The 15,883-nt window shown below is 33.5% G+C and overlaps 1 protein-coding gene across 1 annotated transcript in view; it reads left to right on the top strand.

Annotated features, from left to right (window-relative positions):
- The window catches only part of LOC143231746 (ras-specific guanine nucleotide-releasing factor 2-like), a 133,634-nt gene that overhangs the window by 75,108 nt on the left and 42,643 nt on the right, over window positions 1-15,883 (top strand). The window contains 3 exon segments of the mRNA XM_076466378.1: window positions 2,128-2,231; window positions 14,545-14,694; window positions 14,866-14,945. Coding sequence (XP_076322493.1) covers window positions 2,128-2,231; window positions 14,545-14,694; window positions 14,866-14,945 — 334 coding nt within the window.

The raw sequence follows: 15,883 nt of genomic DNA, 5'->3' as shown, positions 1-15,883 counted from the left end.
TGTTGTAACAATGACGTTTCACTAAACTATCTGTAGTTTAATGTTGTAACAATGACGTTTCACTAAAGTAGCTGTAGTTTAATGTTGTAACAATGATGTTTCACTAAACTATCTGTAGTTTAATGTTATAATAATGACGTTTCACTAAACTATCTGTAGTTTAATGTTTTAATAATGACGTTTCACTAAAGTAGCTGTAGTTTAATGTTGTAACAATGACGTTTCACTAAAGTAGCTGTAGTTTAATGTTATAATAATGACGTTTCACTAAACTATCTGTAGTTTAATGTTGTAACAATGACGTTTCACTAAACTATCTGTAGTTTAATGTTGTAACAATGACGTTTCACTAAACTATCTGTAGTTTAATGTTGTAACAATGACGTTTCACTAAACTATCTGTAGTTTAATGTTTTAATAATGACGTTTCACTAAAGTAGCTGTAGTTTAATGTTGTAACAGTGACGTTTCACTAAAGTAGCTGTAGTTTAATGTTATAATAATGACGTTTCACTAAACTATCTGTAGTTTAATGTTGTAACAATCATGTTTCACTAAATTATCTGTAGTTTAATGTTGTAACAATGATGTTTCACTAAACTATCTGTAGTTTAATGTTATAATAATGACGTTTCACTAAACTGTCTGTAGTTTAATGTTGTAACAATGACGTTTCACTAAAGTAGCTGTAGTTTAATGTTATAATAATGACGTTTCACTAAAGTAGCTGTAGTTTAATGTTGTAACAATGATGTTTCACTAAACTATCTGTAGTTTAATGTTGTAACAATGACGTTTCACTAAAGTAGCTGTAGTTTAATGTTGTAACAATGATGTTTCACTAAACTATCTGTAGTTTAATGTTATAATAATGACGTTTCACTAAACTATCTGTAGTTTAATGTTTTAATAATGACGTTTCACTAAAGTAGCTGTAGTTTAATGTTGTAACAATGACGTTTCACTAAAGTAGCTGTAGTTTAATGTTATAATAATGACGTTTCACTAAACTATCTGTAGTTTAATGTTGTAACAATGACGTTTCACTAAACTATCTGTAGTTTAATGTTGTAACAATGACGTTTCACTAAAGTAGCTGTAGTTTAATGTTATAATAATGACGTTTCACTAAACTATCTGTAGTTTAATGTTGTAACAATGACGTTTCACTAAAGTAGCTGTAGTTTAATGTTATAATAATGATGTTTCACTAAACTATCTGTAGTTTAATGTTGTAACAATGACGTTTCACTAAAGTAGCTGTAGTTTAATGTTATAATAATGATGTTTCACTAAAGTTGTTGTGGTTTAATTTTGTAGCAATGACGTTTTTCTAAACTATCTGTGGCTTCATGTCATAACGATAACATTTCATTAAATTAGCTGAGATTTTATCACAAAGTAAACAACTAATTTTAAACCTAACCTGTGTAACTCAAATTTGATTATTAGGTGTTTGTAAACTTGATACAGATGTTCTTTCACTGAGGACAAGTTTTAGTTGATGTAAAAACATGGTTTTACTTTTAGCTCTAAAATCCAGAATCTATTTTAAAAAACAAATTTTCTAATAATAATTTTAAGGTTTTGTTTTACTTTTCATTTCCCTGAAATTACACAAACTAGGTTTCTAACGCTATCTTCAGTGTTAAACCATTCAGGCTACCTTCTTTATTATAATTTTAATATTTTAAGAGGGACATATATCTGAACTCTCTGCAACTGACATAACTGATAATCTCAGGCTTAACAGATATAATCGATCAATATGTCAAAGTAGGTGACATTGACAAACAATTTTCACATACTTGTCATAAAGGAGATATCAAATGATACACAAAACTAGAGATTACATTTATTTTATAAAAATATTTTCTGAACTTTCTATAAAGTATTTGTACTACTGTTTTGAATTTGAAATTAGAATTAAAACTATCACAGAGTGAGGATAATTAACAATTCAGATTTATATTTTAATAATGTGAGATTAAGATTATAACATAACCCTCACACTGTTACATTAAAAACGGTAAAACTAGTGTTAGTTCGGGTATTTTTCTGTCTGTGTTTCTTGTTTGTTTCATCTTCTATACATGTTGTCATTTTAATTATTCTGTTCACCACCAGGTTCAGAGTTTCTTCCGTGGCTGGCTATGTCGAAGGCGTTGGAAACAGATCGTAGCCGAATACATTAACTCACCACATGCAGAGAGCATGCGCAAACGAAACAGGTAATAAACTTGATTCAGTTTCGAACAAAGTTAACGATCCATTCAGCACAATAGTAGCTAAGACTAGTCCCGGTATCGCTGTCAGTTCCATAGTAGCTAGGACTAGTCCCGGTATCACTTTCAGTTCCACAGTAGCTAGGACTAGTCCCGGTATCACTGTCAGTTCCACAGTAGCTCGGACTAGTTCCAGTGTCACTATCAATTCCACAGTAGCTAGGACTAGTCCCGGTATCACTGTCAGTTCCACAGTAGCTAGGACTAGTCCCGGTATCACTGTCAGTTCCACAGTAGCTAGGACTAGTTCCAGTATCACTGTCAGTTCCACAGTAGCTCGGACTAGTTCCGGTGTCACTGTCAATTCCACAGTAGCTAGGACTAGTCCCGGTATCACTGTCAGTTCCACAGTAGCTAGGACTAGTCCCGGTATCACTGTCAGTTCCACAGTAACTAGGACTAGTTCCAGTGTCACTGTCAGTTCCACAGTATCTAGGACTAGTTCCGGTGCCACTGTCAGTTCCACAGTAGCTAGGACTAGTCCAGGTATGAATGTCAGTTCCACAATAACTAGGGCTAGTCCAGGTATGACTGTCAGTTTCACAGTAGATAGGGCTAATCCAGTATCGCTGTCAGTTCCACAGTAGCTATGACTAGTCCCGGTATTACTCTCAGTTGCGCAGTGATTAGTAATAGGTAGTCTCCCTGTAAACTGTGAACAGTAAATAGTGTCGATATATATCTGTAAACTATACACAGCAAATAGTGTTAATATATACCTGCAAACTTATGTACGGTAAATAACTAATATATCTGTAAATATACTAAACATTTTTTCATAAGGTTTTCTGCGATTTCGGTGTTTTGAACCATTATTTAATCTTGAAATTAAAGTAGTTTACTAGAAATGTAAATATATGAAAAAGAAACGGTAATGGTGAAGTTTAGTCTTAATGTCCAAGAACGAAATTATAGTCATGTTCATTAGGGTTTTCTCTTGGGAAATGCATGAAAGTAATTTAACGAAACGTCGAGGAAATAAAAAAATTAAAAATAAATCTGGTTTGGTGTGAAGTTTTAATCATGTAATAAAAATTCATAAAAGTAAAGACTAATATCTAGTTTTAATCTATAACATGTAAACAATTAATATTTCTGATGACTTTCTGGAGTATTGTAATTACGATGACGACCAACAACATATTGAGAATATATAATGCTTTAAAAACTTTGTCATAAATTAAACAAAGATGTTTTATTTTATAATTAAGCACTGAAATGACAGAAAACATGTTTATTGTGAAGTTCTTATGTCAAACACTATAAAATAAAAGTTATTGGTGTGAATTTAGATAGACGTAAAGTTTGTTTAAAGCCAAGCAGTTTATTTATAGGTTGAATGAAGTAGAGGAGAGGTTTGTTTACATAGAACAGATTTAGTGATATATTGTAGTGAGTAAATATAAGGCTTCTTTATACCAAAGTGATTTAGTGATATATTGTAGTGAGTAAATATAAGGTTTCTTTATACCAAAGTGATTTAGTGATATATTGTAGTGAGTAAATATAAGGTTTCTTTAGACCTAAGTGATTTAGTGATATATTGTAGTGAGTAAATATAAGGTTTCTTTATACCAAAGTGATTTAGTGATATATTGTAGTGAGTAAATATAAGGTTTCTTTAGACCTAAGTGATTTAGTGATACATTGTAGTGAGTAAATATAAGGTTTCTTTATACCAAAGTGATTTAGTGATATATTGTAGCGAGTAAATATAAAGTTTCTTTAGACCAAAGTGATTTAGTGATATATTGTAGCGAGTAAATATAAAGTTTCTTTAGACCAAAGTGATTTAGTGATATATTGTAGCGAGTAAATATAAAGTTTCTTTAGACCAAAGTGATTTAGTGATAAATTGTAGTGGGCAAATATAAGGTTTCTTTAGACCAAAGTGATTTAGTGATATATTGTAGTGAGTATATATAAGGTTTCTTTCTACCAAAGTGATTTAGTGATATATTGTAGCGAGTAAATATAAGGTTTTTTAGACCAAAGTGATTTACTGATATATTGTAGCGAATAAATATAAGGTTTCTTTATACCAAAGTGATTTAGTGATATATTGTAGTGAGTAAATATAAGGTTTCTTTCTACCAAAGTGATTTAGTGATACATTGTAGTGAGTAAATATAAGGTTTCTTAAGGTTTCTTTATACCAAAGTGATTTAGTGATATATTGTAGTGAGTAAATATAAAGTTTCTTTAGACCAAAGTGATTTAGTGATATATTGTAGCGAGTAAATATAAGGTTTCTTTATACCAAAGTGATTTAGTGATATATTGTAGCGAGTAAATATAAGGTTTCTTTATACCAAAGTGATTTAGTGATATATTGTAGTGAGTAAATATAAGGTTTCTTTAGACCTAAGTGATTTAGTGATATATTGTAGTGAGTAAATATAAGGTTTCTTTATACCAAAGTGATTTAGTGATAAATTGTAGTGGGCAAATATAAGGTTTCTTTCTACCAAAGTGATTTAGTGATATATTGTAGCGAGTAAATATAAGGTTTTTTTAGACCAAAGTGATTTAGTGATATATTGTAGTGAGTAAATATAAGATTTCTTTAGACCAAAGTGATTTGGTGATATATTGTAGTGAGTAAATATAAGGTTTCTTTATACCAAAGTGATTTAATGATATATTGTAGAAAGTAAATATAAGGTTTCTTTAGGTCTACGTGATTTGGTGGTATACTGTAGAGAATAAATATAAGGTTTTTTTATACCTAAGTGATTTAGTGATATATTGTAGTGAGTAAATATAAGATTTCTTTATACCAAAGTGATTTAGTGATATATTGTAGTGAGTAAATATAAGGTTTCTTAAGGTTTCTTTATACCAAAGTGATTTAGTGATATACTGTAGTGAGTAAATATAAGGTTTCTTTAGACATAAGTGATTTAGTGATATATTGTAGCGAGTAAATATAAGGTTTCTTTAGACCTAAGTGATTTAGTGATATATTGTAGCGAGTAAATATAAGGTTTCTTTAGACCTAAGTGATTTAGTGATATATTGTAGCGAGTAAATATAAGGTTTCTTTAGACCTAAGTGATTTAGTGATATATTGTAGTGAGTAAATATAAGGTTTCTTTATACCAAAGTGATTTAGTGATATATTGTAGCGAGTATATATAAGGCTTCTTAAGGTTTCTTTATACCAAAGTGACTTAGTGATATATTGTAGCGAGTAAATATAAGGTTTCTTTATACCAAAGTGATTTAGTGATATATTGTAGTGAGTAAATATAAGGTTTCTTTATACCAAAGTGATTTAGTGATATATTGTAGAAAGTAAATATAAGGTTTCTTTAGGTCTACGTGATTTGGTGGTATACTGTAGAGAATAAATATAAGGTTTTTTTATACCTAAGTGATTTAGTGATATATTGTAGTGAGTAAATATAAGATTTCTTTATACCAAAGTGATTTAGTGATATATTGTAGTGAGTAAATATAAGGTTTCTTAAGGTTTCTTTATACCAAAGTGATTTAGTGATATACTGTAGTGAGTAAATATAAGGTTTCTTTAGACATAAGTGATTTAGTGATATATTGTAGCGAGTAAATATAAGGTTTCTTTAGACCTAAGTGATTTAGTGATATATTGTAGCGAGTAAATATAAGGTTTCTTTAGACCTAAGTGATTTAGTGATATATTGTAGTGAGTAAATATAAGGTTTCTTTATACCAAAGTGATTTAGTGATATATTGTAGCGAGTAAATATAAGGTTTCTTTAGACCAAAGTGATTTAGTGATATATTGTAGTGAGTATATATAAGGCTTCTTAAGGTTTCTTTATACCAAAGTGACTTAGTGATATATTGTAGCGAGTAAATATAAGGTTTCTTTATACCAAAGTGATTTAGTGATATATTGTAGTGAGTAAAGGTCAAAGCTGATTAAATTTATATGATTTATAAATATGATGGAATGAGTATAGGTAAGAGTTGTCTGGATCTGAGTGATTTGGAAATATGTTGAACTAGCTGAAGAGGTTCGTGTCCTAGAGCTGAGTGATTTAGAAATATGTTGAACTAGCTGATGAGGTCCGTGTCCTAGATCTGAGTGATTTAGAAATATGTTGAACTAGCTGAAGAGGTCCGTGTCCTAGAACTGAGTGACTTAGAAATATGTTGAACTAGCTGAAGAGGTCCGTTTCCTAGATCTGAGTGATTTAGAAATATGTTGAACTAGCTGAAGAGGTCCGTTTCCTAGATCTGAGTGATTTAGAAATATGTTGAACTAGCTGAAGAGGTCCGTGTCCTAGATCTGAGTGATTTAGAAATATGTTGAACTAGCTGAAGAGGTCCGTGTCCTAGAACTGAGTGACTTAGAAATATGTTGAACTAGCTGAAGAGGTCCGTTTCCTAGATCTGAGTGATTTAGAAATATGTTGAACTAGCTGAAGAGGTCCGTTTCCTAGATCTGAGTGATTTAGAAATATGTTTAACTAGCTGAAGAGGTGCGTGTCCTAGATCTGAGTGATTTAGAAATATGTTGAACTAGCTGAAGAGGTCCGTTTCCTAGATCTGAGTGATTTAGAAATATGTTGAACTAGCTGAAGAGGTGCGTGTCCTAGAGCTGAGTGATTTAGAAATATGTTGAACTAGCTGAAGAGGTCCGTTTTCTAGAGCTGAGTGATTTAGAAATATGTTGAACTAGCTGAAGAGGTCCGTTTTCTAGATCTGAGTGATTTAGAAATATGTTGAACTAGCTGAAGAGGTCCGTTTCCTAGATCTGAGTGATTTAGAAATATGTTGAACTAGCTGAAGAGGTCCGTGTCCTAGAGCTGAGTGACTTAGAAATATGTTGAACTAGCTGAAGAGGTCCGTTTTCTAGATCTGAGCGATTTAGAAATATCTTGAACTAGCTGAAGAGGTCCGTGTCCTAGATCTGAGTGATTTAGAAATATGTTGAACTAGCTGAAGAGGTCCGTGTCCTAGATCTGAGTGATTTAGAAATATGTTGAACTAGCTGAAGAGGTCCGTTTCCTAGATCTGAGTGATTTAGAAATATGTTGAACTAGCTGAAGAGGTCCGTGTCCTAGATCTGAGTGATTTAGAAATATGTTGAACTAGCTGAAGAGGTCCGTGTCCTAGATCTGAGTGATTTAGAAATATGTTGAACTAGCTGAAGAGGTCCGTGTCCTAGATCTGAGTGATTTAGAAATATGTTGAACTAGCTGAAGAGGTCCGTGTCCTAGATCTGAGTGATTTAGAAATATGTTGAACTAGCTGAAGAGGTCCGTGTCTTAGATCTGAGTGATTTAGAAATATGTTGAACTAGCTGAAGAGGTCCGTGTCTTAGATCTGAGTGATTTAGAAATATGTTGAACTAGCTGAAGAGGTCCGTTTCCTAGATCTGAGTGATTTAGAAGTATGTTGAACTAGCTGAAGAGGTCCGTGTCCTAGAGCTGAGTGACTTAGAAATATGTTGAACTAGCTGAAGAGGTCCGTTTCCTAGATCTGAGTGATTTAGAAATATGTTGAACTAGCTGAAGAGGTCCGTGTCCTAGAACTGAGTGACTTAGAAATATGTTGAACTAGCTGAAGAGGTCCGTTTCCTAGATCTGAGTGATTTAGAAATATGTTGAACTAGCTGAAGAGGTCCGTTTCCTAGATCTGAGTGATTTAGAAATATGTTGAACTAGCTGAAGAGGTCCGTTTCCTAGATCTGAGTGATTTAGAAATATGTTTAACTAGCTGAAGAGGTGCGTGTCCTAGATCTGAGTGATTTAGAAATATGTTGAACTAGCTGAAGAGGTCCGTTTCCTAGATCTGAGTGATTTAGAAATATGTTGAACTAGCTGAAGAGGTGCGTGTCCTAGAGCTGAGTGATTTAGAAATATGTTGAACTAGCTGAAGAGGTCCGTTTTCTAGAGCTGAGTGATTTAGAAATATGTTGAACTAGCTGAAGAGGTCCGTTTTCTAGATCTGAGTGATTTAGAAATATGTTGAACTAGCTGAAGAGGTCCGTTTCCTAGATCTGAGTGATTTAGAAATATGTTGAACTAGCTGAAGAGGTCCGTGTCCTAGAGCTGAGTGACTTAGAAATATGTTGAACTAGCTGAAGAGGTCCGTTTTCTAGATCTGAGCGATTTAGAAATATCTTGAACTAGCTGAAGAGGTCCGTGTCCTAGATCTGAGTGATTTAGAAATATGTTGAACTAGCTGAAGAGGTCCGTGTCCTAGATCTGAGTGATTTAGAAATATGTTGAACTAGCTGAAGAGGTCCGTTTCCTAGATCTGAGTGATTTAGAAATATGTTGAACTAGCTGAAGAGGTCCGTGTCCTAGATCTGAGTGATTTAGAAATATGTTGAACTAGCTGAAGAGGTCCGTGTCCTAGATCTGAGTGATTTAGAAATATGTTGAACTAGCTGAAGAGGTCCGTGTCCTAGATCTGAGTGATTTAGAAATATGTTGAACTAGCTGAAGAGGTCCGTGTCCTAGATCTGAGTGATTTAGAAATATGTTGAACTAGCTGAAGAGGTCCGTGTCTTAGATCTGAGTGATTTAGAAATATGTTGAACTAGCTGAAGAGGTCCGTGTCTTAGATCTGAGTGATTTAGAAATATGTTGAACTAGCTGAAGAGGTCCGTTTCCTAGATCTGAGTGATTTAGAAGTATGTTGAACTAGCTGAAGAGGTCCGTGTCCTAGAGCTGAGTGACTTAGAAATATGTTGAACTAGCTGAAGAGGTCCGTTTCCTAGATCTGAGTGATTTAGAAATATGTTGAACTAGCTGAAGAGGTCCGTGTCTTAGATCTGAGTGATTTAGAAATATGTTGAACTAGCTGAAGAGGTCCGTTTCCTAGATCTGAGTGATTTAGAAGTATGTTGAACTAGCTGAAGAGGTCCGTGTCCTAGAGCTGAGTGACTTAGAAATATGTTGAACTAGCTGAAGAGGTCCGTTTCCTAGATCTGAGTGATTTAGAAATATGTTGAACTAGCTGAAGAGGTCCGTGTCCTAGAGCTGAGTGACTTAGAAATATGTTGAACTAGCTGAAGAGGTCCGTTTCCTAGATCTGAGTGATTTAGAAATATGTTGAACTAGCTGAAGAGGTCCGTGTCCTAGAGCTGAGTGACTTAGAAATATGTTGAACTAGCTGAAGAGGTCCGTGTCCTAGAGCTGAGTGACTTAGAAATATGTTGAACTAGCTGAAGAGGTCCGTGTCTTAGATCTGAGTGATTTAGAAATATGTTGAACTAGCTGAAGAGGTCCGTGTCCTAGATCTGAGTGATTTAGAAATATGTTGAACTAGCTGAAGAGGTCCGTGTCCTAGAGCTGAGTGATTTAGAAATATGTTGAACTAGCTGAAGAGGTCCGTTTCCTAGATCTGAGTGATTTAGAAATATGTTGAACTAGCTGAAGAGGTCCGTTTCCTAGATCTGAGTGATTTAGAAATATGTTGAACTAGCTGAAGAGGTCCGTGTCCTAGAGCTGAGTGATTTAGAAATATGTTGAACTAGCTGAAGAGGTCCGTTTCCTAGATCTGAGTGATTTAGAAATATGTTGAACTAGCTGAAGAGGTCCGTTTCCTAGATCTGAGTGATTTAGAAATATGTTTAACTAGCTGAAGAGGTCCGTGTCATGTAAGCTCATTGCTCTGAAGAACGAATTATTACGACATAAATTAATAGATAGTTCATGATTTGATTAATCGCAAAATCAGTTAAGTGAACTTTTCAGCAATCACGAGAACCTTTTTATTTTCAAATATATTATACACGTTTTTTCTTAAAAATATGGTCTTTTCTTGTGGCTATCTTATTTTGCCATTAGGTAACTAGTCAGCTTTCTCATATTTTGTCAAGGCTAGATGTGGTGTTCAAATTTTGTGTTAGCCATAAACGTGAATATAAATATATAACTTATTCTATTAAACAAACGTTTTAATGTTTTCTGAATCATCCTTGTCGTAAACATTGACTTCGTTGATAGGAGGTTCCCGAGGGTATACAGTAAAACTTTCGACTCCCGCTAAATGCTCTGTTTCATCTGTTGAGGCCAGAGTTATGGTAATGAGTTGAAAGTGTTGATGTCAGCAACAACACTTTATCCGTTGAGTTAAAAGGTGTTCCGTCTCTATCTTGGTAAACACCAAACTTGAGGTCTTTAAGAGATGCGTTTAGCTGAATAAAAGGCTTTCTGTCCTGATTAACATAGAAATGCCCGAGTAAGGACATGAAGCTTAGCCGAAAGGAACATGGACAACGTTGACAAAAAGCTGAGTCGTTTCCTAACGTTGGTGAAACATTTATCAACTAAATAGTTAATGTTTCATACGGTTTAACTGGGATGTGTCTCAGCAGATATTTCTTATTACTTTGATGTACAATTATTCAAATGATTTACAAAGTTTCGAGGTAGCCATTCTTAGGGCGCCGATTGAAATTGAAAGAGCCATGAAAATCAACTGGTTGTCATGAAACTTCCAATATATTTATTATGTTCAATTGATCGTGTTTCTTACTGGTAATGTACTTACATGAGTTTTGTTAGGATTGAGGGATGGTTCTCACAAAGAACCTCTAGCTTAAGACCCCGGTCACTCACCAAGAACCTCAAAACCAAAAGCTTAAGGTTCTGCTTGCTTATCAAGAACCTTAAAACTACAAGCTTAAGAATCTTTGTTTACTCACTAAGAACCTCAAAACTATAACCTTAAGACCTTGTTCACTCACTAAGAACCTGGAAACTACAAGCTTAAGTTTCTTTGTTCACTCACTAAGAACCTGAAAACCACAACCTTAAGACCTTGTTCACTCACTAAGAACCTGAAAACTACAAGCTTAAGAATCTTTGTTCACTCACTAAGAACCTGAAAACTACAAGCTTAAGATTCTTTGTTCACTCACTAAGAACCTGAAAACTAGAAGCTTAAGATTCTTTGTTCACTCACTAAGAACCTGAAAACTACAAGCTTAAGATTCTTTGTTCACTCACTAAGAACCTGAAAACTACAAGCTTAAGATTCTTTGTTCACTCACTAAGAACCTGAAAACTAGAAGCTTAAGATTCTTTGTTCACTCACTAAGAACCTAAAAACTACAAGCTTAAGATTCTTTGTTCACTCACTAAGAACCTGAAAACTACAAGCTTAAGATTCTTTGTTCACTCACTAAGAACCTGAAAACTACAAGCTTAAGATTCTTTGTTCACTCACTAAGAACCTGAAAACTACAAGCTTAAGACCTTGTTCACTCACTAAGAACCTGAAAACTACAAGCTTAAGACCTTGTTCACTCACTAAGAACCTGAAAACTACAAGCTTAAGATTCTTTGTTCACTCACTAAGAACCTGAAAACTACAAGCTTAAGATTCTTTGTTCACTCACTAAGAACCTGAAAACTACAAGCTTAAGACCTTGTTCACTCACTAAGAACCTGAAAACTACAAGCTTAAGACCTTGTTCACTCACTAAGAACCTGAAAACTACAAGCTTAAGATTCTTTGTTCGCTCACTAAGAACCTGAAAACTACAAGCTTAAGAGACTATCATTAATGAGCTGTTATTGGTGGGTCCAGTTTGAATAGTGACATCTGGTAATATTTTTCTTTAGTTCCGGATAAATTATTTCAGAATGTTTGCACTTGTAAACAAGGTTGAAAATTTACATCTTTCTTGAGATAGCGTTTTAGTAAGGCAAAGATTTTAAACAAACAAATAGTGTTCCTATAAAAATTAGAATTATACTCATGGAAAGAAGCGCTGATACATTAACTAATTGTACACGTCCAGTGTTCTACTAAATAAATGTTGAAGTCAGTTTTATAGATAGTGCAAAAATAATGCTTGTGTTTATGTGCCTTGTTTTCATTACAGTATTACAGGACACAGACTTCCAGTACGTAATTAAACATTCTAAAAATGAATTTTCGTATTATTTTTATTATTATAGGGAATTTTAAGATTTATTAGAAATTCAAGTGAATAAAACATTTTTGTTAATGATTTTTGGAAATATGTAAGTGTTCACTGCTGTCACCTGTTGACAATATTGTGAAATATTGTATTAAAAACACTCAGATAATAGTGTTCTTTTATTTATTTATTTCCCAATTATTCTACATCATGTCCTGAAAATGTAACAATATTTGGTGTTTTCTATAATAGGTTACTTATATTTATATACATTGTTTTCACAAGGGATCATTTTGTTTTGCATTTTCATTGTTATCCTGCAACATTTTACATCATGTAACGATTCTCTGTTGTTGTCATTACATTATTTTTAAATAAGTCTATGTGAACTTCAGTATTATTATCTAGTTAAAGCTTACGTACTATACGGGACTTGTTCCTTAATGAGTCTATTGTTACCATGGTTTTGTAAGATGTTTCCTTGCTAGTACTACACAGCGTATATACTAAATAAATATTTGTTTCTGTACTTAAACATATCGTTGCCAAGACAAGGTACGTCTGTTCGAAATGTTTAATTATTATTGCATCATAGTTTATAAAAAAAACAAAAACGATACGGTTTTCTTGTGCTATCACCCCTGTTGAAACTGCAACAGCGAAACGTTGACTGAAATATTATTATTTTTTTATTATTATCTGGAAAGTAAAGTTTTCCTTCCAACCTACATAAAATAAATAAATACGATTAACTGCATAAGGCGACAAAGACACATAAATTAAAAAAAAAATGGTTTATAAAATTATCAACTTTTACGTGTTCCTATTTCTGAAAAAAATGATGTTTGGACCTAGCTCTGTTAATTTCTGTTTATATACCAAGTCTCTCTCGCCCCGCTGTCGGTGACACAGTGGTGTCTGTGGACTTCTGGTTTTGGTATTCGTGGTGGGCATAGCACACGTAACACTTAGTGTAATTTTAGGCTTAGTCACAAACAAACAAATTATATTCCACCCACTAATTTTATTCTGCACGTTGTTTAAAGTCCCATGACAACATACATTTGTGTGAGACGTTATTATTCTTGTGTTACTACTTATTGTTTACCTGTATAATAAAAAAGCACGTTGATTGTGAAGCAGATCGCTCGTGTATGCGTGCTAGCTCACGAAGAAACCCATTATTCTCAATGGCCAATTGTACAGCGGTAATTTTACGTTCATTACGAGTGCAAAACTAGAACTTTCGTAACGTTAGCTTTAAAGAGAATTACTTCAATAATAGTGGTTTATAAATGAAGCAATACTATTGAATTTCAATACAAACATCAACAGGTGTCTAAAAATCGACAATTACGCTTAATATTTAAAGACACTTGTCACACGAAGTTTACTGTTCCGTTATTGGTGGTAATGGACCTGATGCTTTGGTTGTACTTGGTAGAGTAAAAAGATTTAATACCATAATGGTAAGAAAAGAAACAATAAATGAAATAATGACAATCGAAGACATATAATTTTTACACTTCTTGATATAACAGTTTTAAAATTTCCCTATTTTATAAAGTTGTTTTGCCAAGAACTCGATGCAGAATTTTTTGTTTTGTTTTGGAATTTCGCACAAAGCTACTCGAGGGCTATCTGTGCTAGCCGTCCCTAATTTAGCAGTGTAAGAATAGAAGGAAGGCAGCTAGTCATCACCACCCACCGCCAACTCTTGGGCTATTCTTTTACCAACGAATAGTGGGATTGGCCGTCACATTATAACGCCCCCACGGCTGGGAGGGCGAGCATGTTTGGCGCGACAGGGATGCGAACCCGCGACCCTCAGATTACGAGTCGCACGCCTTAACGCGTTTGGCATGCCGGGCTTAACTCGAGGCAGAAAAACCATTTCTATATCTTAGTCGAAGATGGCGATTATTTACTAAGACAAAGTGTTTTTAAAGGAGATGCTGTCTACATAGATTTATTTAGTTTACATTAATTCCGTATTTTTACGCTTCTTTAATTTAAATAAAAACAACAACTTCATATTCTGCTAAGTAGCCCTTTGTTTTATATATGTTCAACTACATTATTTAAGAAACCTATTTATTTAAAACCTTTATTAGGTATATACTTCTATAATACTGCATATGTTAAAAAGAAAATATTTGGGTTTTGACTCATGTGGCACAACAAAGGATTCATAAAATTTGATCCCGTCTACATGCATTACTTTTTTTCTCTAAATAATGTTTTAGTATCCAAATAATTTTTGTACACACATTGAACGTGAAGGACCAGTTTATTCCGTAATACATTTTATAAAGTCTTTTTCCTTTAATAAAATTGTTAACGTTGTCTTGTTGGACCTCTATAATACCGAAATTTATTATTTAGTCTAGTGTTTCGGATGGTGGAAGCAGAGGAAGACTATTTGGAACAGTTGCAGATGCTGGTCTCTTTCTTCTTGCGGCCTTTCAAGATGGCGGCCAGTTCTCAGAAGCCGCCATGTTCTCACGATGAGGTTAACTCAATCTTTCTTAACAGGTAATCCTAAAAATAGCAAACATTAATGTTATTCCATGAGAACACTAGGTGATTGTCGAGTACACCTTATTGTAGTCGCACTAAAGACGGTAAACATGTATTTTAACACTATATGATTATTCAATTAACTTGTATACTGTCTAAATTAATAATTCTTGTTATTGGAAACAGTGAAACAGTGATGTTCCTACATCAGATCTTCCTGAAAGGTCTCACATCTCGAATGGAAAGCTGGCCTACTTTAGTGTTAGGTAAGAATATCTTGAATTGTATCTAAACAATATCCACTTCATTTATTTAGTGTTAGTTATACTCAACACTATAAAATCATTTGGATTAACGAAAACTTTGGTCGTCTAGTGGCATGACTGTTAGCAAACGTACGACATAGAGCGTTCACATTATCCTGTACGTGTTTATTCATGAATAAAGAGGTAAACCACATTAACCTGTGTGTGTTTGAACGATTAGATAATTATAGAACCCAGAGAAGAAAAAAGTAAAATGTTTCGAAATAATAAATAAAAGTTAATTTAATATTTGACGAATAAAATAAATAGAAACTTAGTTTTGTTCATCGGAATGACCACTTCATCATCTATGGACATTACTACGTCACACAGGTTAAAGATTATCAAACAGTGGCTTTATTTACATGTCATTGAAAATGAAATACAAACATGGAATTTAATATCAACTGTAAAAAACAAATTACAGAGACAAAGTACATTAGATTTATTATTGTTGTTCGTTTCAAATAGAAGTGAAAAACGTCATGTTTTATTTTTCCAACAGCCAGAATGTAAACATGAACTGTCTTGTAATTAACTTAATAGTACAATGATATTAAACGTATAATTACCATATATATTAATTAAACGCTGCTAAACAGCCACAAATCATGGTTTGCGAACGTCATGCGCGTGAATGTGTCACGAATTGCTGACGAAGGTGGTTGGTTCGTCACACTACGGAGGGGTTGGGTGATAATTTTTGGAGGACGTTTAGAATGAAACTAAAATTATGTACTATTAAAATAAGTAACTGAGTCGGCGCAATCGGTTATAATTGAAGTTTCGCTAAGGATTACATTGTGTTTAGTTGTTCTATATGATAGCATGGTGTATTAATTAAACTTTAAAGCATGTAAAAATATATTTCACCAGTGATGATTCAAACAACATTTACG

Source organism: Tachypleus tridentatus, chromosome 11, assembly GCF_004210375.1.
Source record: "Tachypleus tridentatus isolate NWPU-2018 chromosome 11, ASM421037v1, whole genome shotgun sequence".
NCBI classification, from domain to species: domain Eukaryota; kingdom Metazoa; phylum Arthropoda; class Merostomata; order Xiphosura; family Limulidae; genus Tachypleus; species Tachypleus tridentatus.
Note: the sequence above shows the minus strand (reverse complement) of the source record. Positions and strands in the feature narration are given on the sequence as shown.